Raw genomic sequence first — 26,970 nt, forward strand, 5'->3', positions numbered from 1 at the left:
GCGGTAACCCTACGGAGACAAGGATGGCTCAAGGCTACAGCCTTTCGGCCGGAGGTCCAGGCTAAAATATTGGACATGCCATTCGATGGCGAAAGCCTCTTCGGTAAACGGATTGATGAAACGTTACAGGGGATAAAAGCAGATACTGATACTGCTAGATCCGTGGGATCTTTACAGCAAGGTCGTTATCAGTCCTTTCGTGGACGAGGATCCAGAGGACGCTTTCAACAGCAACGTTCCTCTTACCAATCTAATCGGTACCAACCTTACAACCAACAGGGATACCGCCAATACTCCTCCAACCAACAATACCGGTCCTCGAACTCTTCTTTCCAACAACAAGGAAGAAGAAAGTCCGCCGCCAGAGGGAAACAAGACTCTGGTCGCAGACAGTGATATTTATCAGGCGCCTCCAATTCCTCTTCAGATCGACCAGTTCCACTACCTCTCTCAGTTTCTTCCGCATTGGCAGTCCATAACATCGGACAGATGGGTATTAGACATCATTACACAGGGTCACACCCTGGAATTTTCGCAAAGGCCTCCAGATCGTCCTCCTCTCTGCAGAGTTCATCAACATATGGCAGCTCTCAAAGCAGAGATCTCATCACTCATTCTGAAAGGAGCGATAGAGGAAGTCCCATCAGACCAGCGAGGAACAGGGTTTTATTCACACTTCTTCCTTATAAGGAAAAAGCAATCATCAAAATGGAGGCAGGTACTGGATCTCAGAGATCTGAACACATACATAAAGAAAATTTCTTTCCGTATGCTGTCCTTGCAGGAAATTCTTCTACTGCTCCGCAAGGGAGACTACATGGTCTCTCTAGACCTGTTGGACGCATACTTCCACATTCCGATACACAAAAAACACAAGAAGTATCTGCGATTCATGGTGGCGGGGCGCCATTACCAGTTCAGAGTTTTGCCTTTCGGCCTGAAGTCTGCCCCCAGAATATTCACAAAATGCATGGCTCCAATAGCGGCGCATTTAAGGCAACAAAGTCTCCAGGTGTTTCCATACCTGGACGACTGGTTAATAAAAGGACCATCGTTTCAGGCAACACAGAGATCCCTTCGGATGTGCACAGATCTCTTCCACAAATTAGGCCTTCGGATAAACAAAGAAAAATCATTTTTTCTTCCGACTTGTACTCTGCAATTCCTAGGAGCAATCTTGAAAACACAGGAAATGAAAGCTTACCCATCAGAAGAACGGGTAACAAAAATCTTGAATCTGACTGCATCTCTAGCAACAAAAAAGTTCACTTCCATCAGAATATTCAAGTCATTACTGGGAATGATGTCCTCTTGTATCCCATTGATTCCCAATTGCCGTTTACGGGCAAACCGGAATACCTGGCCAATAAGCTCAAAAGGGCCGGGCAGTCTAGAAACCTCAGAAGCTCCAACACGCTCCTACTCATTCCTCTGAAATCCCAGAAACTCTCAACATCGAGCAAATCCTTCGCGGGCAATGCTCCCAAAATATGGAACTCCATTCCACCACACATCAGAATGACCACATCCTTCCCGAAATTCAAGAAGCTACTCAAAGTCCTCTTCCTTGAGCGCTCCGGAACCAACTAGAACTAAACCTAGACTTTATTGTTTCATGTCCTCGCTCACCCCTGAGCTGATTGACTTGCCTACGAATCTCCACCTGGGTCACGCTTGGCTGCTATTGTATAGAGTGTACTCACACCTGTGTGCATTGACCTGCTTTTTGTCCGCATTATCTGTCTAACCCATGTATATTTGCTGTGAAGCGCTCTGATACCCTCGGGTCCAGCCAGCGCTATACAAAACTTTAATAAATAAAAAATAAATAACTAAAAAGTTTACAGATGAGACCGTTGCAAGAAGCCCTGGACAAACAATGGGTCCAAGCCCTGGGTTCCTTCGACGACAAGCTGGTCATAACCCATCAGATCAAATGTGCAATGTCATGGTGGGGTATCAGGAGCAATCTAACAAAGGGCCTGGTATTCGAAACTCAATCTCCAAGCTACGTCATGACATCAGATGCTTCATTACGAGGTTGGGGGGCACATCTACAAGACCTAGAGGTTCAAGGCCTTTGGTCTCCTCAGGAGACAAAACTTCACATCAATCTCTTGGAATTGAAAGCCGTCTTCCTGGGCCTTCAGGCATTCCTTCCCAGGATCCAAGGTTCATCGGTCTTAGTGCGAACGGACAGCACGACAACAATGTTTTACCTGCGCAAGCAAGGTGGAACGAGATCAAAACCTCTGTCGATTCAGGCACAAAGAATCTGGAAATGGCTACTGTGTCAAAACATATCGCTGCAAGTGGAACGTGTTCCAGGAGTAGACAACTCAAAAGCGGATCTGTTAAGCAGGTCATCCGACATTTGCCACGAATGGGAACTATGTCAAGTCCAGCTGAATCGGATTTTCAATGTGTGGGGCAAGCCAAGTCTGGACCTGTTTGCAACTCGAGACAACAAGAAGTGCAGACATTATGCCAGCAGGTTCCCCCAACAGGGTTCGAGAGGGAATGCTCTTCACCTCCGATGGAAAGGGATGTTTGCTTATGCCTTCCCTCCCTTTCCACTAATTCCCTTATTATTGAGGAAAATGAGATCAGAACCTTGCCAAATAATACTGATAGCCCCAGCCTGGCCGAGGCAGTTTTGGTATACAGAGCTTCTCCAGTAGTCGGTGGAGCCAAGAATTCAGCTACCATCAACCAGGGATTTGATTTCCATGAACAGAGGCCAAGTACTTCATCCGCAATTGACATCTCTAAAATTGTCGGCTTGGAACCTTTTGAGCACGAGTTCCAGTCACTAAATATCACCCCGGAATGTCGTGAAATCTTGCAAAGTTCCGCAGCGCTGTCTACCAACAAAACATATTCCGCTAAATGGAAGCGATTCTGTATTTGGGGCCTTGCTCATGCAGTACATCCTTTGACGTCTTCTCCAGAGCAAATTCTTCCTTATTTGTTGCATTTAGCCAGATCAGGGCTTGCGCACTCGTCTATTAAAGTCCACTTGGCAGCAATATCTAGATACAGAAGATCTCCAGGATGTCCATCTCTGTGGTCTAACAGACTGATCAAGGAGTTTTTAAAAGGACTATTCAGAAGGTTCCCTCCAATTAAGCGTCCTCCACCCACATGGCAACTTAACACAGTCTTGTCACAACTTATGAAAGCTCCGTTCGAGCCGATCCACAAATCTGAACTGCAATTTCTGTCATGGAAAGTTGCATTACTGCTGGCACTCACATCAGCCAGAAGGGTCAGCGAGATCCAAGCTTTTTCTATACAGGATCCCTTCATACAATTCAGGCCAGATAAGGTGATGCTAAGGACTAATCCGAAGTTTGTACCTAAAATACCTTCGTCTTTTCATCTAAACGAACCAGTGATCCTACCTACATATTTTAAAAATCCTTCTACAGCGGCTGAGAAAGCTCTTCATACTTTAGACATTGGCAGATGCCTAAAGTTCTACATTGAAAAGACTAAAAGCTTTCGCAAATCAAACCAACTGTTTGTCTCCTACTCGGGGCCCAGAAAAGGTCTGGCCCTATCACGTTCCTCCATCTCCAGATGGATTGCATCCGCCATTGTTTTTTGTCAAGAGAAAGCAGTAAGGCCTCTCGACATGAAAGTCCGGGCCCATGATACAAGGAAGATGGCGACGTCTTCTGCATTGCTAGCAGGAGTATCACTTCCAGACATATGCAGAGCAGCGACTTGGTCGAATGTTCATACATTCACGAAACATTACTGTCTGGACACGGAATGGAAAACAGATGCGGCAGTGGGACAGGCAGTTCTACGACATCTTTTTAAATAAGGTACATGTTTATGAATGTTATTCAAATGTTTTTTCTATATAATGTGGTTTTTTCCATCTGTGCTAATATCTGAAATAGCAAAGTTTTATTGTTAGTATTTTTTAATTTGTAATGAGTTCTTTTTCTGAAAGGAATTTATGGCACGCAGCCCCGAGAAAAGAAAGGGGTCTAGCCTAGAAACGCTCTAACTACAAATACTGCTATCTACTCTGATACAAGCATGTGAATCTATGAAAGATTGAATACTGGAGAAAGAACTAGTTACTTACCTGTACACTATGGTTCTCCAGTATTATCTTTCATAGATTCACATGCGCCCGCCCGCCTCCCCGTTTCCTTTAGGTAGACCACCTTTTTATCTCTGGTTTCCTGCATAGCTCACTCTTGGGCGGTAGGAAATCTGAGGTATGGTGGCTCTGCTGGGAATGGTGTAGGCTGGTGCTGGCTGCTGATTGGCTGTAGTTTGGGCCACATAATGAGGAGGAGAGGTTACCTAGTGGTTACACTACTCTATGGCTTCCAGGCAGTTTTTTCTTCTACTGCTATGGTTATTATATACCGGGAGACTCCCACCATGACGACGGGGAAGATACAAGCATGTGAATCTATGAAAGATAATACTGGAGAACCATAGTGTACAGGTAAGTAACTAGTTCTATATTGCCCCATACTAGGCTGAAACTTAACACATTTTTCCTGACCATTGTGTTCTACAAGGTCCGTCATCTAGACCTATCCCTGATAAGAATGCCTGAGTACTTCTAAATCGCAAAATGCATGAATGCATTTAGTTCGTTTTTTGTTTTACTCAGAAAGTTACCCTGTTTTTACAACATTAAGGTGATTTGTCTCCTCTGCTATTTACTTGGACACCATACCTGCTCTTTCAGCAGGTTTTCTTATTGCGATGGGAAAAAGTCTTGAAAGAAAGAGCATGACATTTTTGTCACACTCCTTTCAGATTCTAACAATAATAACGGAATGATCAGTCAGGAGAACCGTACAGGAAACAGAGGATCAGAAAGGGAATTTGCTTCAAAGTGTAAATGCATGAGATTCTTAAAGCTTCTTTTGGGTTTGCCATCTTCCAGCTGGGCAGGGGATCGTGATTCTTCAGCTCTTGGTGTGACTAGGTTGGGCTCCTGAGACCAACCTCTGCATCACCACTTCTGAAGCTCACTGCTGACAGTCTTGTCAGCTGTTCAACATTATTGAGAACTTCTGAGAAATCCTGTTCAGTGGGGAGGCACTATTGGAAGTAAAGTTCTCCAACACTAGATTGTTCATTGATTCAGATACTTTAATTTATTCCCAGTCGTCAAGTTGTAAATCCTCGGTAAACAGTATTAGCATTGCAGTGCAACTATAAACTCATTAACTTTGAAAATTGCTAAATAGTTTTGTATTTTATTCACCTTTTTATAAATGACCCAAACTCCAGCTAATCAGTGGCCCATATCCTGAAGTGCCTCCCTGCCCAGAGGTTTCCAGCTGTCATTCTTTCGATTACACATTCAGGTGAGAAACCTTGAAGAGATCTTTCTCTCTCTCTCTTTCAGGAGAAAATTAAAGATTTCATCTACTCTCAACGTGCTACTGCTTTTAAAACCTCAAGGCAAACATTCCTGTGATAAAAACCTATTCAAGGCCTGCAAAGATTAATAAAAATATCCACACAGCAGTTGTCTCTACTGTCTCCACTCAGGTCATATTCCGGCAGATTTTGAGATATGCTAAAACCTTCTGTAGGAAGCTGGACCTGCATATGGCATACCACCAGGTGGTAATACCGTGCACAGAGTCCAGAGATTCCTCCAGAAGTGTTCAGGGCTCAATGTAAACCGAAAGTGCTATATTAGTGGTAGTGTCGGTGAGCAGCCTTAGGCCTAACACAGAGGAGTTGTAGGACAAGGCTGGAACACACTCAATGACTGACTCCAGGCCAATGTTTGTAGTAAAATATTACTATTTTTACTTTTGTTTCTATGGACCACTTCAAACTCAGTGAGTACTTTTCAATTGCAATACTTTCAAATACTGGCAATAGATTTGCATGTGCATGAAATACTTTTGGTACAGAAAAAGATACTTTGTTTTTAGGATCACACTTAGTACAGTACAGTGAGAGACCAGTGCAATCCTATGGGGAAAATACTTTCAGTGTGTTTAATTATTTATTGCCTGAGTGTGTATAATAAATGCTTAACACAGCCTTTTGATCAGCCCAACTGCTTAACCACACTAGCAAAAATAGCTCTTTTAGAATTATCCACTTTAACCTCTGTATGTCTCTGAGGATCCACTGGACTCTGTGCACACTATACCTTACTTTGGTATAATTCAATTCAATTCAAAAATCTTTATTTCGATCATAGAAGATCATAAAAGATATACAGTTATTTGGTCTTTTTAAAAAAATTTAAAAACATTATGCATGTGTACTATTTTTAAAATACAATTCTTAATAAAATAGTTATACAGATACTAATTTAATGTATTTAGAGAACTCAACTAGACCAAGTGCAAGGGGGGTAAGAAAAGAATATTTCATGCCGTTATAGTGTCCCCAATTAATTGTGCGCGGACCCGCCACATTGCAGTCAAGAATTTTGCCATTGCAAAGACAGTTGGCGCAGATAGATCTGTCTTTAGGACTCTGTAAGCCGGGGCGTATGTTCTGAATCCCATATTTTTTAGGTGTGGCACCAGCCAATATCTCCTGATTCTAGTGTAGGCTTTGCAGAACAATACCACATGCAAGTCACTCTCCAGTTTATATGCTCATGCAGGACATGCCCCTGTCTCCAATTGACCAGCCCAGGACTTTGTGAAGGACCTTAGGGGGAGAGACCCGTACCTCCATTGCAAGAAGATCTTCCGTGTGAACGTCGGTGAAATACCATCTAATACACACTCATGGCTGTATGAGTCTTTTACTTTAATAAAATGGTCGGTTAGAGACCCTTCCCGGGTGGTGTCCAGTGTTTTTGGAGCATAAAATTGTAAAACAAATTAGAAAGTGTTTTCCTGGAGATCCTTGCGGACACACATTCCGGGTCTGTCCATAGCTCTGGCACTCCGAGAGTCATGTACATACTCCTGATGTACCTTAGCCAGGGTATTTTGGTGGCGTTGGGTAACTTTAAAAGTTCCTGCAGCTCATTTCTATAATTGACGAGATCCTGGCTACTCCATAGGCGGCGCCAGTAGGTCAAAGGTTTGAGGCCTAGTTCTTCAGTGATGGATCGCAGTGCCAGATCCAGCCTTAGTGGGAGGAGTGGGGTGCTCGGGGGGGAGGGCTACCAATTGCCTAATAAACGTATTTTCTATGGCCTGGATAGTGTGTGGCTGGGTATGTCCCCAGAGCTCGCTTCCATAAGTAATTCCCCCCCGGTCTTGAGCTTTGTAAATGTGAATAGCAGGTGCAAGTGGACGGAGTGGAGATTTCCTGGCAATTCTTGTGATGCCTCCCGCCCTCTGGGCTAGTTTTGTGCTCGCTTTCGTTATGTGGGCCGACCAAGTTAGGTTCTGGTTTAGGGTAATGCCAAGGTATTCTATTGTGTAGACCCTTTCCAGAAGTGTTGTGCCCAGACGGGGGTTTGGGGAATTCTTGGGCTTGGGGTTAAGGATCATAAATTTTGTTTTTGAGGGGTTGATTTCAAGACCCCTTTCATTACAGAAGCCCAAAAAACCATCCAAAACCCTCTGTAGCCCCATGGGTGATATGGACAGCAGCAGGGTGTCGTCCGCAAACATGATCGCGGGCACCCTGCTGCTGTTCAATTTTGGTGCATCAATATTGGGGATCCTGTTCAGGTGTTCCATCACCCCGTTCACAAAGAGGCAAAACAGGGTCGGCGCTAGTACGCAACCCTGCCGTACCCCTCTGCGAACGGGAAACCTGTCAGTCAGCCTGCCTTCTTTCCCACATCTAACTCGGGCATAATTATCTTTGTGCAGTCTAATTAAAATTTGGAGGATTTCACCCGGGACGCCCCGCTCGGCCAATACCTCCCACAGTTTGGCCCTTGGGACCAGATCGAAGGCGGCACGAAGGTCCACGAAGACCGCATAAAGGGTGCCGCCCTCGATCAGTACTGTCTTCCAGTAAATAATATTTAATCGGAGTATTTGGTCTACTGTAGAGACTCCTTTTCTGAATCCCGCCTGCAATGGGCTGAGGGTTTCAGTCTCCTCCAACCAGGTTTGTAGCCTGTTAAGTACTAGCCTGCCAAATAACTTCTGCGAGACGTCAATGAGGCTGATTGGGCGATAGTTGACTGGGAGCAGGGGGGATCCCTTTTTGAAAATCAGGACCACCTCCACCCCCAGCCAAGTATCAGGTATTTCCATCCCCTCAAGAACTGCATTGAACATCAGCAGAAGATAAGGTGCCCAAATTCCTGGTTCCTGTTTATATAAGTCTCCCGGCACCCCGTCTAAGCCAGGTGCCTTTCCACAGGATAACCCTGCTATCGCCATCCTCACCTCTTTCTCGGTGAAAGGGTCCAGTGCCTGATTGTTTTTCATGTTATAGAGTGGGAATTCCAGCCCTCCGAGCTCCGTGGAATATAAAGACTGGTAATGATTTTGCCAGACGCTCGGGGCAATGTTTGGTTCGATTGCCGAGGGAAGGTCTTCAGAACCATGATTGACTATGCGCCAAAATTTGCGGGAATTGCTCGTTGCTAATAGCTCCGAGAGATTCTCCCAGTGTTGGAGATCCCACTCTATCTTGGCGTTTACCATGAGTGTCTTATACGCCCGCCTTCTACTACGGATCTCCTCCCTTGGTCCTCCGGCTTTGATAGTTAGTAGGAGGTCACATTTAGCGTTTCGGCAAGAGGTATTAAACCAGGTATCTTTATTAGGTCCGCGGGTCCTGGAGGGTCCACTATTAAATAGGTCCATCTCCAGAGTTTTAATTAATTGTTCATGTACGCGCAGGAGATGCTCTCTATTTTCCTGCGTGTTCCCTGGGGCCCACGAGGCAAATGCTTCTGCTAAGATTGGTGTAATCCTAGCATATAGGATGGCTAACTTATCTTCTCTAGTGGACAGCTTTTCCCATTTTATCCTCCTACTGTTATTTTCTAGGAGATAACCTTCCCTGGGCTTTTGTTCATTCGATGCCCTGTCCTCAGTATGAGGAATGGCATATTCCAATTCCAAGGCATTGTGGTCACTGTCTTCTCTGACTGTTATTCTAAAATATTTCACCCTTTTCCAAGCGGTTAATTGCACCAGTAGGTAGTCTAGTCTTGATTCCCTCCCAATTTTATTGTAAGTACATTTGGAGGGGATATCCGATTTGACACGGCCGTTGCAAGCCCTAAGGCCATGAGCCAGGGTGAGCGTGTTTATCTGCACGGCGAGTGGTGTCCATGCTTTCGGAGGGGGGGCTCTGTCGCCGGAACCTGCCAACTTGAATCCTCCTCTAGGGAGGGTCCATCAAGTAGGCCCGGTAATGGCTCAAAGTGTGATTTAAAATCCCCCCCACTAGATATGATGTGCCTTCCGGAATGGCCTCCAGGAGAGAGGACAGTTCTTCAATAGTTTTTGAGGTGCTGGATATGGGGGTCAGTCTAGAATAGACATTTATTATGAGTAATTTAAACGTTCTAGGCCATTCGAGGAGGACAGCCAATATATCTTCTGAGTCTACATTTTGACGTGTAGCTAGGCATCCCAGATGCGATGCCACCCAGATTGCCAGTCCTCCTGATGGGCGACCTCTCCCTCCCCATCTTGCCGGTATTGAGAATATCTCAAAACCTCGGGAGGTATACTCCTCCCTTGCCCAAGTCTCTTGTAAGAGACAAACACTTCTAGAGTCAATCAAGTCAACCCACGGTTGGGAATCTATTTTGTTTGCCAATCCAGCCACGTTCCATGACAGGAGCTTTAGTATATGAGGAGCGTGCTGGTTATTTCCCCTTGTACCTGGATTTACTGTTGAGTTGGTGTGATCTTTTGGAGGCATCCCTCGTATAGGATCTTGTCCCCTATGGGCATCCGCTAGTTCTATTTCCCTGTCTGCTCTTTGTGAGAAATCTTCTGAGTTGATGCGGGAGGGGAATTCCCCCCCACGATTGATTTTGGGAAGTTTGTACCCTCTCCCCCCGATGGTGTTGGGTGCGGCTTGCCCATATGGGTGGGGATATGCCCAACCTTCAGAGTCATGCTGTCAATCAACCATTTCAAGACAGTCGAAACGGTTAAATACTGGGAGGAATGGGGGCTGATAGTATCTCGGGGGCCAGATTGCTCCTCGCTCCCGGCCACCCCTTCCCACCCCTCTTCTAGTGACAGTTTCCCAACCCTGAGCCTCATCATGTGTCATAGCGTGGCCCGATGCTATTCGCATTTGATTATAAGGATTCCTCCTCCCTCCTTGGTTTCCCCCCCAATTGCCCAGTGGCTCATGTAAATATTCCCATCTCTGATCGTTGCCTATGTGAGTGTTGGATGGATCGAAAAATGAGAGATGGAGTGGCTGGATGTTGTTCCCCATCTCCGCTGGAAAACAACCACAAATGTAGGAAACTGTTCCAGGTTCTTTAAAACTGACCAGTATACAGTCGCCACTGATTGTTTTGGGACTCTTCCCTACCCATGAGACTCTTCTCACCATGCGAATATCGCTGGTCATGCCTCTGGGGAGTGGCCTGAATGTAGATAGCCAATTCATGACTTTGTTTTTTAGTGAGGCCCCTGTTTCGCTGGTCGCTGGTTTTAATTCCGGTACCCCTGCTAAAATGACAGTGTATGCAGCTACCTCTGGTGGAAGATTTACTGTTAGTGTTCTTTGTGTTTTTTGTAATGTAGTGTTAGAGTTTTGAGGTTTTTGTGTATTGGTTTGTAAGGATTTGAGTGCAGTTGTGGTCGGTAGCTGTTAGAATGGTACATCAGTAGCTGTTAATGTTTGCTGTGTGCAGGGGGGTGTAATTGGGCTGCAGCTACAGTTGTTGTTGGTTGGTGTGGAGAGGAGAAGGGATTGTTTTGCTTTAGGCTAGGTGCCTGATGGATGGCCGGATTAGATTTTGCAGTTGGATTTGAGGACTTCCCATTTTCTACCCCCTTTTCATTAATCAACGTCTGGGACACAGGGCCCTTCTTGGATTTTGGGTCTACGGTTGGTACTGTAGGATGGTTATTCGCAGCTTTTCACATATCCATAAACTGGGTGGTAGATTTCTCGAATTTGCCTCTATCTTGATCAGGCGGGCTTCTATAGGACTAAGCAGTGACCTGAACAAATTCCCTATGTCTGTGAGTGTAATATCCTCTTCTTCTACCTCCATGGTGCAATCTACTATGGAAGGAGGGGAATCGATAGGGACATTTGCTAATACGGAAGATTCCGTTCTGCCTGATAATGGGGTCTCCATTCTGGTATTATCGAGGCTAACCTTATCCTGTGTTGTGCCTAGTCTCGGTGTTTTAGCCTTCCTTTCTTTTTTACTTGGTCCCCCCATCTTCCTTTTTTGTGTTGCCCCTTCCCTTGCTCCCCTAGCTCTGCTTGATGGATCGATTTTGTCTACTGTGTATGTTGCCACTAGAGATTCCGCCCTGGGTGAGATAAGTATTTGTTCAGTGGGAGCCTCCACAATAATAGAGGTTGGAGGTTGTGTGGATTGGGTCAGTGGAAGGGTCAGTAAACTCATATCGTCAGGGTCACTTAAGGTTTCCTCAGAAAGATCTAGGTGGACAGGTAGTGGGTCCCCCCCACAAGCTCCAGCCAGTGAGCCATTCACGTTCCGCCTCTCCTCGGGGGTTTTGGCCAATGCTAGGGAGCCCATGGATGATCTCTTAACCCACTCAATTTCCTGGGAAATGCGTCTTTCCAAAACAGTAATGTCATCGATCAACAAGGAACCCGCCTTAAGAAAATAGTTGTCGATTCTACCTTGAGCCGTTGCAGCCGTGGGAGGTCCAGCCTCGACCAAATTTGATTTACTCCTAGTCTCCATTTGACTCATTGTGACGAAACTACTTATATGGGCTGGCTGAGTCCTGATGGTAGTATACCAGGGGTGATATGCTGGTCTCGATGGAGGGGGGGCCCGGGCCGGTCTCTGCCGTCCTCGAACGGCCTCAAACGGCCCGCTCTTTGCCCGCGCTTCCGTCCGCGCGCGTCCCGCGATCGCATCAGGAGGCTGGGTTAAGTAAGAGAAGGGGGTGGGAAGAGGCACCAGGTGCGCGCGATGTCCTAGCGCAAGCACCTCTGGTCCTCGCAGTCCCGCTCCCAGGCGTATGCTCTCCCCGCAGCAGCAGCCGGCAAAGTTGGTAACCGAGCACACGGGCTCCCAGGTTACGAGGCAAAGTTCCACTGATTAATGGCAGGTCAGAGTGGGGAAGTCTTTACAGAGCGTGATTCTGTCCACGACTACGAGCGGCACACTTTGGTATAATATATACAGAGCCAGCTTCCTACAATGTCCATGCTACACCAGCAGAGGCTGTTGCAGTCCAGCACACAAGGTGTGAGGCAGTGGGCATGCTCTGGCCAGAAAAGCTCTTCCTTGCTGTTTTTGTGCTAAGCACTCATGGCAGTGGTGGCTTCAGTAGATCTTACAACAAACCTGGCTTTTGTCCATACCGCCACTCTGTGTCCATATGTGGTGGTTGTCTGCACTTTGGGAGGGCGGGGTCACAAAGGAACTTGTAGCGTTGCCCTTTGTAAGTGGGTTTGCGGGATCCAGGCAGCACCATTGTGGCGCTGTCATCTGTATTTGATTTCCTGTCTTTCTGCAGTAAAGGGTCCTAATTGGAGCTTTTGGATTTCGGAGCAACACTGGTTAATATTACATCGCCTTGTCTCTCCCCTGGATTCTCCTTGAAGGGCGTGGAGTCTGTTAGTGTAATACCAGATGATGCTCAAAGTTAAGAGATAGAAAAGTGCTTGTTTCCTCAAACATGTTTGCAGATCCTGCTTGGCTAGGTATGTTACAGCTTGCTGGTATGACTTTACGGACTAGAGAATTATGATACTCCACAGTTACATATCAAACCCTTTCTATGGAGGTGTCAGATCTCACTGCAGCCTCCCAAGAGTATTCTGCTCCAAGAATTATTTCCACCCCCAAAAGGAGAACTGTTCTAGATTTTTTTCTCCTCGTCGGAGAGCAGAAATCTTAAGAAAGCAGGACTATTAATGTTATAGATTAGTATCCTGTCGAAGAGAATGTAATGGTTCATGACTTGAAATTTTCATCTATTTTAAAGAACATTTTGGGGGATGATGGGTGTAGAGAAACAGGCCATTAGTTCTGTGGCCTGCACAAGTAATTGATCCACATTTGTCCTCCACTGGGAACCAAGCACCCCATTGTAGCGCTTGACTTTCTCAGGGTAGCAGAACAGAACAGTCCAAGGCCTACTCAAGGAAAGTGGTGTGGGCTAGTAATCGTCATTTGCTGGCACGCAGTAGTACCACTCATTAATTAATTGTCTAGTCCGTGCTTTTTCTTTTTCCATACGCTGCACTCCCAGCTGCAGAGCACATGCTCCAGCCTAGGGATTGCTTAAACATGCTAGTAAAGCCAGGGGTTATCATCTTTCCTGTGACCTTTCCAACTTAAGGTCAGTACTTTTTTAGGGCTCGGCCTACGCCCCCTCAGCGTCAGCAGGGGGGCGGAGCTCCGAGCTCCTTTTGTTAAGGGCTTTTGAATCTTGCAGGAAAAATGTCTCCGTGCGCGAGCTTTTTCAGTCCTTTTTTTGCCATTTGCATAGTGATTCGTCTTCGCTGTGCTGTCTTTCTAGTAGCCTTCACGCAATAGGCCATGTGTAAATGATTTAGGGCACTTCCGCCATATTCTGTGTGGTTACGCGCGCAGGGGAGTGTTATAAATTTCAATTAGGAGCTGTCAGGGTGCCGCCGTAATAGAATCCAGATGGTCGGGGCGCGTTCACCAGTCTGCAGTGAGTGGCGCGCGTTCGTGCTTGTTCTGTGTCTCGCGTTTCCTCTTTTCATGCAGATCTGGTTTTCTTTACTGACTACAGCTGTGTTTATATAGACGGTGGCTTCAGTTGTGCAGCAGGTGCAGTGGCACCAGTGTGGTGTAGCTATCATTAGTGGAGCAGGGGCAGTGGCACCAGTGTGGTGTAGCTATTATGAGTGCAGCAGGTGCAGTGGTACCAGTGTGTGGTAGCTACCATTGTGCAGCAGGTTCAGTGGCACCAGTGTGGTGTAGCTATCATTAGTGCAGCAGGTGCAGTGGTACCAGTGTGTGGTAGCTACCATAGGTGGAGCAGTTGCAGTGGTAGTGTTGCTTAGCTCAGGTGCAGTGGCACCAGTGTGTGGTAGATGGCGTTGTGTAGCAGGTGCAGTGTTATCAGTGTTACTTAGCTATGATTGTGCAGCAGGTGCAGTGGCACCAGTGTGTGGCGTAGTTACCATTCGTGGAGCAGGTGAGGTGTTATCAGTGTTACTTAGCTATTATTGCGCAGCAGGTGTAGTACCACCAGTGTTGCGTAGCTACCATTGTGCAGTAGGTGCAGTGGAACCAGTGTGGCATAGCACCATAGGTGGAGCAGTTGCAGTGGTAGTGTTGCTTAGCTATGATTGTGCAGCAGGTGCAGTGGCACCAGTGTGTGGTAGATGGCGTTGTGTAGCAGGTGTAGTGTTATCAGTGTTACTTAGCTATGATTGGGCAGCAGGTGCAGTGGCACCAGTGTGGCGTAGCTATCATTGGTGCAGCATGTGCAGTGGTACCGGTGAGTGGTAGCTACCATTGGTGGAGCAGGTGCAGTGGTAGTGTTGCTTAGCTATGATTGGGCAGCAGGTGCAGTGGCACCAGTGTGTGGCGTAGTTATCATTCGTGGAGCAGGTGAGGTGTTATCAGTGTTACTTAGCTATGATTGCGCAGCAGGTGTAGTACACCAGTGTGGCGTAGCTACCATTGTGCAGTAGGTGCAGTGGCACCAGTGTGGCATAGCACCATAGGTGGAGCAGTTGCAGTGGTAGTGTTGCTTAGCTATGATTGTGCAGCAGGTGCAGTGGCACCAGTGTGTGGTAGATGACGTTGTGTAGCAGGTGTAGTGTTATCAGTGTTACTTAACTATGATTGTGCAGCTGGTGCAGTGGCACCAGTGTGGCGTAGCTATCATTGGTGCAGCATGTGCAGTGGTAACGGTGAATGGTAGCTACCATTGGTGGAGCAGGTGCAGTGGTAGTGTTGCTTAGCTATGATTGTGCAGCAGGTGCAGTGGCACCAGTGTGTGGTAGCTACCATAGGTGGAGCAGGTGCAGTGGTATTGTTGCTTAGCTATGATTGTGCAGCAGGTGCAGTGGCACCAGTGTGTGGCGTAGTTACCATTCGTGGAGCAGGTGAGGTGTTATCAGTGTTACTTAGCTATTATTGCGCAGCAGGTGTAGTACCACCAGTGTGGCCTAGCTACCATTGTGCAGTAGGTGCAGTGGCACCAGTGTGGCATTGCACCGTAGGTGGAGCAGTTGCAGTGGTAGTGTTGCTTAGCTATGATTGTGCAGCAGGTGCAGTGGCACCAGTGTGTGGTAGATGGCGTTGTGTAGCAGGTGTAGTGTTATCAGTGTTACTTAGCTATGATTGTGCAGCAGGTGCAGAGGCACCAGTGTGGCGTAGCTATCATTGGTGCTGCATGTGCAGTGGTACTGGTGAGTGGTAGGTGGAGCAGGTGCAGTGGTAGTGTTGCTTAGCTATGACTGTGCAGCAGGTGCAGTGGCACCAGTGTAGCGTAGCTATCATTGGTGCAGCATGTGCAGTGGTACCGGTGAGTGGTAGCTACCATTGGTGGAGCAGGTGCAGTGGTAGTGTTGCTTAGCTAGGATTGTGCAGCAGGTGCAGTGGCACCAGTGAGTGGTAGATGGCGTTGTGTAGCAGGTGCAGTGTTATCAGTGTTACTTAGCTATGATTGTGCAGCAGGTGCAGTGGCACCAGTGTGGCGTAGCTATCATTGGTGCAGCATGTGCAGTGGTACCGGTGTGGTGTAAGTATATTTGGTGGAGCAGGTGCAGTGTTACCAGTGTGGCGTAGGCGTAGCTACCATTGGTGGAGCAGGTGCTGTGGTACCAGTTTAGTGCAGCAGGTGCAGTGGTACCAGTGTGTGGTAGCTACCATAGGTGGAGCAGTTGCAGTGGTAGCGTTGCTTAGCTATTATTGTGCAGCAGGTGCAGTGGCACCAGTGTGTGGTAGATGGCGTTGTGTAGCAGGTGTAGTGTTATCAGTGTTACTTAGCTATGATTGTGCAGCAGGTGCAGTGGCACCAGTGTGGCGTAGCTATCATTGGTGCAGCATGTGCAGTAGTACCGGTGAGTGGTAGCTACCATTGGGGGAGCAGGTGCAGTGGTAGTGTTGCTTAGCTAAGATTGTGCAGCAGGTGCAGTGGCACCAGTGTGTGGCGTAGTTACCATTCGTGGAGCAGGTGAGGTGTTATCAGTGTTACTTAGCTATTATTGCGCAGCAGGTGTAGTACCACCAGTGTGGTCTGATCTTCCGCTGGATCCCTACCGAGACCAGGAAGACTGTCACCCAGGCACTCGTCACCAGCCGACTGGACTACGGAAACGCCCTCTACACCGGAACCACAGCCAAGCTACAGAAAAGACTCCAGCGCATCCAGAACGCCTCCGCCCGACTCATCCTGGATGCCCCCGACGCAGCCACATCTCCAGCCACCTGAGGAACCTGCACTGGCTCCCCGTCGACAAGAGGATCACGTTCCGGCTCCTCACCCACGCACACAAGTCTCTCCACGACCTGGGCCCCAAGTACCTCAACGACCGCCTGACCTTCTACACGCCCACCTGCCAGCTACGGTCCACCAGCCTCGCCCTCGCAGCCGTACCACGCATCCGAAGAGCCACCGCCGGAGGAAGATCCTTCTCTTACCTGGCTGCCAAGACTTGGAACTCCCTCCCCATCCACCTTCGGCTGACCCAGGACCATCTCGCCTTCAGGAAACAACTCAAGACCTGGCTGTTCGAGCAGTAGCATACCCCTCCCCCCAAGCGCCTTGAGACCCTCCCGGGTGAGTAGTGCGCTATACAAATGGCATGATTGATTGATTGATTGTGGCGTAGCTACCATTGTGCAGCAGGTGCAGTGGCACCAGTGTGGCATAGCTACAATTGTGCAGCAGGTGCTGTGGCACCCGTGTGGTGTAAGTATATTTGGTGGAGCAGTTGCAGTGGTAGTGTTGCTTAGCTATGATTTTGCAGCAGATGCAGTGGCACCAGTGTGTGGTAGATGGCGTTGTGTAGCAGGTGCAGTGTTATCAGTGTTACTTAGCTATGATTGTGCAGCAGGTGCAGTGGCACCAGTGTGGCGTAGCTATCATTGGTGCAGCATGTGCAGTGGTACCGGTGTGGTTTAAGTATATTTGGTGGAGCAGGTGCAGTGGTACCAGTGTGGCGTAGGCGTAGCTACCATTGGTGGAGCAGGTGCAGTGGCACCAGTGCGCCACATTGGTGTAACACACTCACTACCACACACTCACCCCCACAGACTCACCACCACACACTCACCACTACACACACAACCACACACACAACAACACACCACCAGTTGTCAGTGCACGCTTTCACCAGGGCCAAACACCACCAGCTATCAATGCACGCTTTCACAAACCACAAACACCACCAGGCGTACAACACCAGCCGTCAGTGCATTCTTTTACAAGGCGCACTCACCAGCAACCATCATGCACGCTTTCACCAAACACACACACCATCAGCCATCTGTGCATGCTTTTACCAACCACACACCCACCAGCCGTCAGTGCACCCTTCCACCAGGCACACACACCTCCAGGCGGCAGTGCAGTCTTTTACCAAGCACACACACCACCAGCCATCAGTGCACAATTTCTACAGGCAGTCACAAACACACCACCAGCCATCAGTGCATGCATCAATTGTTAACGCATCCACAATTAACTATTGTAGCAATGTCAGTATGGTACACTTTACTTTTAAACATATTCATGTAAAGCACAGCATGCCACCATTGCTACAATTCCAATCTAACTCACATAATTCCACTACACACCACATGCACACACTCCATAACACATGGCGAAAACACATTGCCATTTACAATACCATTAGCTCAAACTCAAATAAATCCGAGCCCGATTGCAATTCCAATGCTTGTCTAAAATACCTTGTGCCCCCGAAGGAAGCTGCAATGCCTCTGCATCTCCCCAGCATTTCTTTTATATTTGTGGTGTTGGTCCCTCCATTCTGGATCAACCAGAGCAGGAGAAAATGTTTTTGTCCAACACAGGTCCCACAGGGCATTATGGGGCGCACCCTCAGGAGTGTGCAAATTAGTGGAGGGCCCTCCTGTTGCTCTGGGAAGAGTTTTCCTCTGCCCTGTCCTCTCCTGCTGACATGGCAGGGCTTGTCATGGCGTCCTCTCACTCCCACCTAGCATGGGGAGCGGGGTGGGCCTTCCACTAATAAGAGGGGAGTGGGGCGCTCCCTCTTGCACCGGTCTAGTTCCGGGCCAGAGTGGAGTACCGGACCCCAGTGCATAGTGCGGCATGAGGGTTGGGATCACCAGGCTCCTATGTCTCTGGGGAGGGTGAGGGGGCGGCTCCACGCTTGCCTCCTCCCTGGGTCCATAATAGCAGATTCTCCTTGCAGCTACCCCCTGGCACTGGCCCACTCAGGGAGATTTTTAGAGCTGGGCAGTGGAGCGTCACACGTTCCTTGATCACGCGCCTAAGTATAGTGGTCCGGGCGACCAGTAGCCTCTGCGAATACTGCTACAATACCCCACCTGACTCGCTGGGCTAAGGGTACCCGCTCAAGTCTTCTAAATGCAGCAAGTGCATGGACTCCAAACAGCACCAGCTCCAAAACATCAGGCATGCCCACAAATCATCTGCTGTTCTTCATTCTGCCTTCTCTACAAAACAGACACCTTGGAGCGTGATCCTTCCAGGTGTATAATTCACTCCAACACAAAAAACTTTGACAACTATGGTAGCACTACCAAGATCATTTTAGAGTCGCTTAAGAAAATGCATCCCTTTTCCTATACCTGTTAATTAGCCATGCGTATCACTGAAATTATTTGAATTTTGAAACTATGATTATTATATTGTTAGCCTGTGCTTTTTAACATGTGTTTGCATTTCTTCCAGCTGCCTTCTTTTGCTCCAGTGTCTTGTGTGTTGCCAGTACTCCTTTAGGCGAATAGAAGCTAGGATAGGCATGGGTGGGCCAATGGATGTGGGTATCTGAACCTTAAAACTGTTGCACTGCCCATAAATATTCATGACCACTGTGTCCGTTAATGCTAGTAATTTAATTTTGCAGATGTAATTGAGCTCAAAGTAATGTTGGAGGATGCAGAAGACAGAAAGTACCCAGAGAATGATCTTTACCGCAGGCTCCGGGAGGCTGTGAAAGAGGCAGAGGCATGCGCCTCGGTGGCTCAGCTTCTGTTGAGTAAAAAGCAAAAACACAGGTAGAAGCAGATTTTCTTACTTTTGAACAGTTGCCTTTTAGCACATTGTTTCCTTACAGGAACTGTTTCTGATGCCACCAATGAAAAAATAGGCTCTAGATAGCAGAAAGAAAGGCTAGAATGGTCTTGGTGCTACCGTTGTTGTCTATGGTCAATCATTTCTTAGGGTGAAGTACCGCTATCAAGTATATACATGCCAACAGACCGTTTTATACATCTCCGGCCTGAAATTGCTTCTACTTCCATAGAAGTCAATGGGGAAAATACATTGCCCCAATTTTTTCTCTCCAGAATCTCCCATTTTTCTCATTTAAAATGTGGGCATGTATGCAAGGAAGACATTGAAAGTCCTACACTAGAAAAACTTGTATGGATGATAAGTAAACAAATTAAAATGTTTACTGAATCAAGTTATTGAAGCACTGTAACATGCAGGTATTTCTACTAAACCTACTTTTTTTTCCTTCAAACTTTCCACTTTAAAAAAATAAATCTCTTTCTGTGTTTACTGCTTTATTGGTGTCAACTGAACACACCTGTATATGGCCCATGAGCATGTCTACACGTCATCCTTCACAACCACCACCATGGGAAATGTCCACTCTGCGGCAAGATGACACTATTAAACACCCCACAAGTATTTTGCAAATCCGTCTCTCAGGCTGAATTGTGACGAGAAGCAATGATCCAGTGATCTGGGCTAATAACGCACCCGGGCACGCTTCTTCAGGTTTTGTGGCCTTATGCTGCCAACAGGAAGTCATCCGTCTGGCTCTTGGAGTCTCTGCTCCTGGCTGGGCTTAGACAACAGCTTCTCCACAAGCAGGACACTGCAGACGTAGTCCTTTCCCCTACTAGCCCTAGGAGCAGCAGGTGCAGCTCATCGTCTGCAGCCTCTTATTTGCCGGTTTCAGGGTCAGCAGTGCAGACCTTCTTTGACCCTCTACCCCAGTCCAAGTGGGATCTGAGTTCTGGGTGACAGGGGTCTTTTTTTAAGCCCAGAAAGTGCCCTTAGAGGAGGTTGTGGTAACTAGCAAATAAGCTACTTAGTTCTCTCTCACCTGATGTCAACTTTCTGTGAAGTATGGCATCTTTTTATCCCAGAGTGCTCTACTCTACCCACTACCAAGACAGCTGGACCCCTCTCTTTATGTGTATGTGGGGCTCAATAGCTCACTCTAGGGGTGTGGCTTCCTGGAGGCTACATGTGCATGGGAAAAACAGTTTGGCCAGTGTTTCCCCCTCTTTGTTCCTGATGTCATTCTGCCTACCCATACAAAAGAGCAGCCGCGTCTTGAGTGTGGTTACCATTTGCCCTTTAAAGATGGCTTTCCCTTTCAAGCTTTCCATTTGGGCTAACACCCTGTGTGACTTCTTGCCAGGAGGAGGCAACATCTCTAACAGCAGGCATATATTATTTGTCCTTGTAGCCGTTGACACGTCTTACCAGGCGGACAGGCAGATGTCCTGTGGCTAGCCTCAGCAAATGGCCCCTGGAAAACTGGCAACAGAGTGGTACCTTTCTAAATGTTGCATGTGGCAACAAGTTACATTTGATTTCGCCTGGGCATTAAGTTGGGCTTAATGTGTCAAGTTGTTTGATACCTTTAAGTACCAACTTTGGAAGTCCCCTTCAGAAATTAGCACTGCTGAGTTGTCGGCATGTAACTCTGTAATTCCCAATGGGGCTAGCAGTCTCTCCCACAGTTAAAATGACAATAGCTGTTTTTTATTGTGAGAACATGTAAAACGCATGCTATACTTTTTAATATGCTGCACCCTGATGTAGGCTTTGATAGGCCTGCCGTACCGGAGACTTGCATATATTAAAAAGGGATTTCTGATGGACATATCTGCCTGTGGATTCCTCACCTTTCGAATTACCCTTACGCCAGCATTCCACAGAAACATTTTTCATAGCTCACCCACCTTGACGAGGACATCTTAATAGCGGCTCCGCTCGCGACTCTGTATGACTTAATCGGAGCCATAAGAAGACCTTGTCTGCGTGCTGATGTCTGTTTCCTTTTTTTCGCGCCGTCGTCACACATTGGTTTCTATAGGACTCTCTACTTCTCTGTAGAATTAACATTGTTACAGTCTATCTGTGGTTGCAGCACTGCGATGGCTATGCAGAAGAAGTCCGGGTTCAGACCTTGTTCGGAATGTGCGGGTCATGTGTCCTTCACGAACCCCCATGAAGATAGCCTTTGATGTATTGTGAGAAAGTGCCATCTTTCTTGCATTGGTATGCCCCCACTTTTTGCTGAACTGCTGATGTGCTTTGACTGAGTGTGCCCTGGGCTCCTGCCAACCAGGTACCCAGGGCCTGTGTTCCTTCCCTAAAGCTGTTTTGAAACAAAAACCCAATTGGCATCTCTGGCCACCTATTAGCCCCTAGTAAATGGTACCCTAGGTGCCCAGGGCCTGGTGACCAGAGAAGACCCATAAGGGCTGCAGCACTTATTGTGCCACCCTTAGGGGCCCTGTGCCCTGATACCCACACACTGCCTTTGCAGGCTGAGTGTCTAGGTACAGAACTAAACAGAGAGTCGACATGGCACACATCCCTGTGTGCCATGCCCACAGAACCCACTGCATTGGCTTACTTCAGTCACCCAGTGGGCACAGGTGCATGAGCCCTATGCCCCTACAGTACCCAGAGCCATTCCTGGGCACTGTAAGTGCAGTGATGCCATTAAGAGTATATGGTGCTGGGAGGTTGTCATTACGAACTCCACAGCACCATAATGGCTACACTGAAGACTGACAAGTTTGGTACCAAACTTCTCAGCACATTAAACCAGCACTGATGCCAGTGTGGGATTTAATGTAAAATGCACAAGAGGGCTTCTTAGTGATGCCCCCTGAAAACCTAACCTACAATCCACGTCTGGGCTAAGTAGCTGCAGAGGCTGCCACACAGCAGACATGTTGCTAGAGCCCCCGCTCTCCTGGGCCTGCAACAATGCACATCCTGGGTGAGGTGCTAGGTCACCTCCCCAGGATGGGCAGGGGGAAGCTTCAAAGGCATGCCGCCTCTGTGAGCTTCTCCAGACCATTTGCTGTACTCAGCAACTGGCCCCCACCAGTTCCACTCTGGCAGGAAACCCCAAGCCAGGAAGGGGGGTGAGCCAGCCTGTGCCAACCCCACCCCTCAGGTGGGAGAGGCGAGGTGTAGCACGAACCTGGGCATCTTGAAGAGTGGGAGCCCTTCCCAATCACAGCTAGGCTCCTGCCCCCCTCCCACAGGAGGGGGGCAGGAGGAGGAGGGGGCAGGAGGAGGCTAGGGGGTGTACCCACCCCAGGACAGGGACCTATTGGTCGCTGTCTTTGCCCTACCTGTAAGGCCCCTAATTTAGTACTTATGGGCACCCTGAACCTTCCTTCCTCAGATCCCGATAAGAAAAGAAGATCAAGAAGAAGACCGGCCGTGCAACTGCTAACAACAGGATGACACCCATTGACTTGGCCCCAGCCCTACCCGCCTGTCGATCCTGGAACTTGCTCCTGCGTAATCCCAGCGACTCGTGCGGACAGCAACCTTGGGACATCCGGAGGACCTGCCTGCCTTGACCCTCTTAAAGACTGGGACTCCTATAAGCAGAGGCTCTGCTTCAACAACCAACCCCTGTAGCCAGCCAGGAAGCTCAAGACCTGCCCACTCTGCACCCGCCGAGCCCAGCCCATGCCTGAGTGATCCAAGACCACGAGGACGTCCCCCCGGCGACTGGGACCGGAATTCCAGTGCCCAAAGACCCTCCTCGACGAACCAGACGACGCCTGCTGCCTCAGAACCAGGGACCCCTCCAACCACGACCAGCCGAGGGTAAGATTTCCCGACACCCAAAGACACCCCTGCACCCAGCGCCCTGCGACCCCCTGTGCCTCCCTTTGGGGTACCTACCTCTTCTCCAGTATCCCAACTTACCTCTCGAAGTAGTGGTTGCACCTGAAGAATCACCGTCCCCGAGTCTGCAGCCTTTGTTACCTTTTTACCTTTCCCATTGAATAACATTGAGCGCCCGACGGCTCAAAGCACCCTGCACCCAGCCGCCCGAGTGCCCCTGGCAGCGCAACCTGTGCCCTATCCTACCCCCCCCATTTGCCCTGAGCAAATGACCAGGAGCCCAGCTCCCACAGCCGCGTGGCCTGCTAGCCAGCAGCAACCAACCGGAGGCTCCCTGCCCCTCACTGGATAACATTGGGCCTAACTACCTCTGCACACGGCCGCCCCTGTGCCGCTGAATCTAGGGTCCCGTCCTGGAACTACCAGAGTAATCTACAAAGTAATCAGCTGTATTTATATAGAAAAACCATTGAGCTCAATGCTAAATTGTGTTTAGAGTTGTGTTGCCTACTGCAACCCTTGTACCTATTGTGTTTACAACATTTCTTGCCTTTCTGCAAAGTACTCATCTGAGACCTCTCATATTGAAAACAGTATATTTTTCATACCTGTTGGTTCTAAAAATAAAACAACTATATCTTTGATATACAAACACTTGGCCTGGAGTTGAGTCTTTGAGTGTGTGAAACTTTTTGCTGGCTGAGTGTGTACAACAAATGCTTTACACTGTCTTCTGGTACTGCCTTACTGCTCGAACAAGCTACCACTTTTGAGAGTAAGGTCACACCTGGCTTTAACCTCTGTAATACCTCTGGGGTTTGTGGACTCTATACACCCTGTACCATATCTTGGTCCAGGATATATGGAGCCACTTTCTCACATTGGTAGATCAGCGGTGGGATACAAACTTGCATTTGTTGGACTACGTGGTTAAATCTGATCACACAACAGAACTCATAAATTGCCTTTAGAATTCTGAAATTGTTTTTTCAAAAATATTAAAAGTCTGGGAGGGCCTTGCTTAAGTCCCAATAGAATTTTAGAAAAAAAAGTCACTATAGTTAGGGTAGAGGGTTAGAACTGTCAGGTTAGAATGTCTCAACAGAACCCAGCTATTAGTGGAGATAACATGGACCTGGTTGAGGAGCTCGACCTCACGCCTTACTTGCACTTGAATTTCAAGGAATTGAGGTCCCTATGTAAACTTAAAAATATAGTCATGGGCCTGCATCCAACCAAACAAGGGCTCCTGGAGCTCCTGGCTGAGTATGCAAAAGGCCACCCCTCTGAACAGGGTGACACTCAGTCAGAGGAAGAGGAGGTGGAGGAGGACGATGATAGTAATCCCCCACCATCTCTAGGGAAGTAAGGGTCTCTGTACTCTTAACTCCAAGAGTCAGCTTCTGGGAGCCTGGGAACCACACAGGTGGACTAGGCCCCAGAGAACACATTGGGGAGAGCCCAAATCAAGAGGACAACTTCTTAGCAAAGTTGGCCAAGAGATTAGACCTAGAGTCCAGACTCCTGGCTCCGGAAAAAGAAAGGAAAGAGATGGGCTTAGCCCCCATCTCTGGTGGCAGCAATATCAATAATAAGGACAAAGCGCAATCTTATGATCCTAAAATCCCCAAAGGGATTGTCCCTAAATTTGAGGAAGGTGATGATATCACCAAGTCGTTCACAGCTTTTGAGAGGGCATGTGATATGAGAAGATTAAAGAAACCTCTCTGGGGGGCACTCCTGTGGGAACTGTTCTCTGGTAACTGCAGAGACAGGCTTCTGACCCTCTCTGGGCCAGATGCAGGGTCTTATGAGCTCATGAAGAAAACTCAGATTGAGGGGTTTGGACTCACTACTGAGGAGTACAGAATTAGGTTCAGGGGGCTCACAAAATCCAGACACAATACTGGATAGACTTTGTAGACTACTCTGTAAAGACACTGCATGGTTGGTTAACTGGACACTGTGCATGATTTTACTGGACTTTATAATTTGTTTATGAAGGAACACATTTTGAGTAATTGAACAAATGGAAAGTTACATCAGCATTTGGTAGACCTAGGCCTAATTTCTCCCCAACAATTGGGAAAGAAGACTGTCCATTGGGTCAAGACTAGGGTGACCAGGACAGCCACTGGGGGTGACCAAAAGAAGGTGGTTACAAAACCTCCCCTGGGGAAAGGTGGTGAGAATCCCCAAGATACAAAGTCTGAGTCTTCCAAAGGGCCCCAAAAACTTGTGCATGTGGGTGGATCCCAAACTACTCCCTATGTGCCTCAGCCCTATAGGAGGAAGAACTTTGATCCTAACAATGTTTATTGTAACAACTGTAAAAAGTTGGGACATTTAACTGTAGACGAAAACTGCCCCTACAATAAAGCCCCATAGGCACCCAGTACGGCTAGAAAGAAGAAAGAAGATCAAGAAGAAGAAGACCTGCCGTGCAGCTGCTAACAGGACGACACCCACTGACGTGGCCCCAGGCCTACCGGCCTGTCAATCCTGGAACCTGCTCCTGCTTAATCCCGGCGATTTCTGCCCACAGCAACCTTGGGACACCTGGAGGACCTGCCTGCCTTAACCCTCTTAAAGAATGGGACTCCTATAAGCAGAGGCTCTGCTTCAACAACCAACCCCTGATGCCAGCCAGGAAGCTCAAGACCTGCCCACTCTGAACCCGCCGAGCCCGGCCCGTGCCCGAGTGATCCAAGACCACGAGGACATCCCCCCGGCGACTGGGACACGACGTCCAGAGCCCAAAGACCCTCCTCGACGAATCAGACGACTCCTGCAGCCGCAGAACCAGGGACCCCTTCAACCACGACCAGCTGAGGGTAAGATTTCCCGACACCCAAAGACACCCCTGCACAGAGCGCCCTGCGACCCCCTGTGCCTTCCCTTGGGGGTACCTGCCTCTTCTCCAGGATCCCAAGGTACCTCTCGAAGTGGTGGTCGCACCTGAAGAATCACCGTCCCCGAGTCTGCAGCCTTTGTTCCCTTTTTACCTTTCCCATTGAATAACATTGAGCGCCCGCCGGCTCAAAGGCACCCTGCACCCATCTGCCCGAGTGCCCCTGGCAGCGCAGCCTGTGCCCTATACTTCTTCCCCATTTGCCCTGAGCAAGTGACCAGGAGCCCAGCTTCCACAGCCGCATGGCCTGCTAGCTAGCAGCCACCAACCGGAGGCCCCCTGCCCCTCATTGGATAACATTGGGCCTAACTACCTCTGCTCCCGGCTGCCCCTGTGCCACTGAGGTGAACCAACTGTACCTACCTGACCCTGGGGGACCCCTTAGTCTATTCCCAGAACCCTAACTTCCCCAGCCGAGTACTCACCTGGAAAACGGTAACTCACTTACCTGCCATTGGATAACATTGACTGGTTTGACTCGAAAAATCTTCTAAGTGTGAAGTTTTGAAAACTTAAAATATTCCCATGAAATCAACGGAATTCCGAATTCTGAAGCACTCACCTGTGATCAGGAGAGAAGCCAGTACTGCATCTTGTAGCCCAGTAATGAACTGCAAAAGTAATCCAGGAAGCCCGGTATAGGATGCAGATGGGCCGGAGGTGAGAGGACAAAAACAGGACAGGAGGACTGCAGTGAAATCGACTGATAAAAGCAGGGAGGGAGTCGGGGCCCGGCCTGCCTGACCTTAAAATGGCGGCCGCTGCTGACACCAAGAGCTAAACACTCAGATAGCAGCAAGTGAAAGAGGACAAGTTTAGAAACTGAGGAGAGAATCCAGGCCTCAGATAGCCTAGCATCTAAAAAGGCGGCCATCTTTAAATGTCTATCTACAAAGAAAGTAATGAAAGAAACAGCAC

At 48.3% G+C, this 26,970-nt stretch overlaps 1 protein-coding gene across 3 annotated transcripts in view; it reads left to right on the plus strand.

The window, feature by feature from the left end:
• KDM5A (lysine demethylase 5A) overlaps positions 1–26,970 on the plus strand; it is a 749,711-nt gene that overhangs the window by 373,403 nt on the left and 349,338 nt on the right. For all 3 annotated transcript variants that reach the window (XM_078673709.1, XM_078673710.1, XM_078673708.1), the window contains one exon: positions 19,141–19,291. In XM_078673709.1, coding sequence (XP_078529835.1) covers positions 19,141–19,291 — 151 coding nt within the window. The remainder of the gene's footprint in view (positions 1–19,140; positions 19,292–26,970) is intronic.

The sequence above is a fragment of the Lissotriton helveticus genome, chromosome 1_1, assembly GCF_964261635.1.
Source record: "Lissotriton helveticus chromosome 1_1, aLisHel1.1, whole genome shotgun sequence".
In the NCBI taxonomy this organism is placed as follows: Eukaryota; Metazoa; Chordata; class Amphibia; order Caudata; family Salamandridae; genus Lissotriton; species Lissotriton helveticus.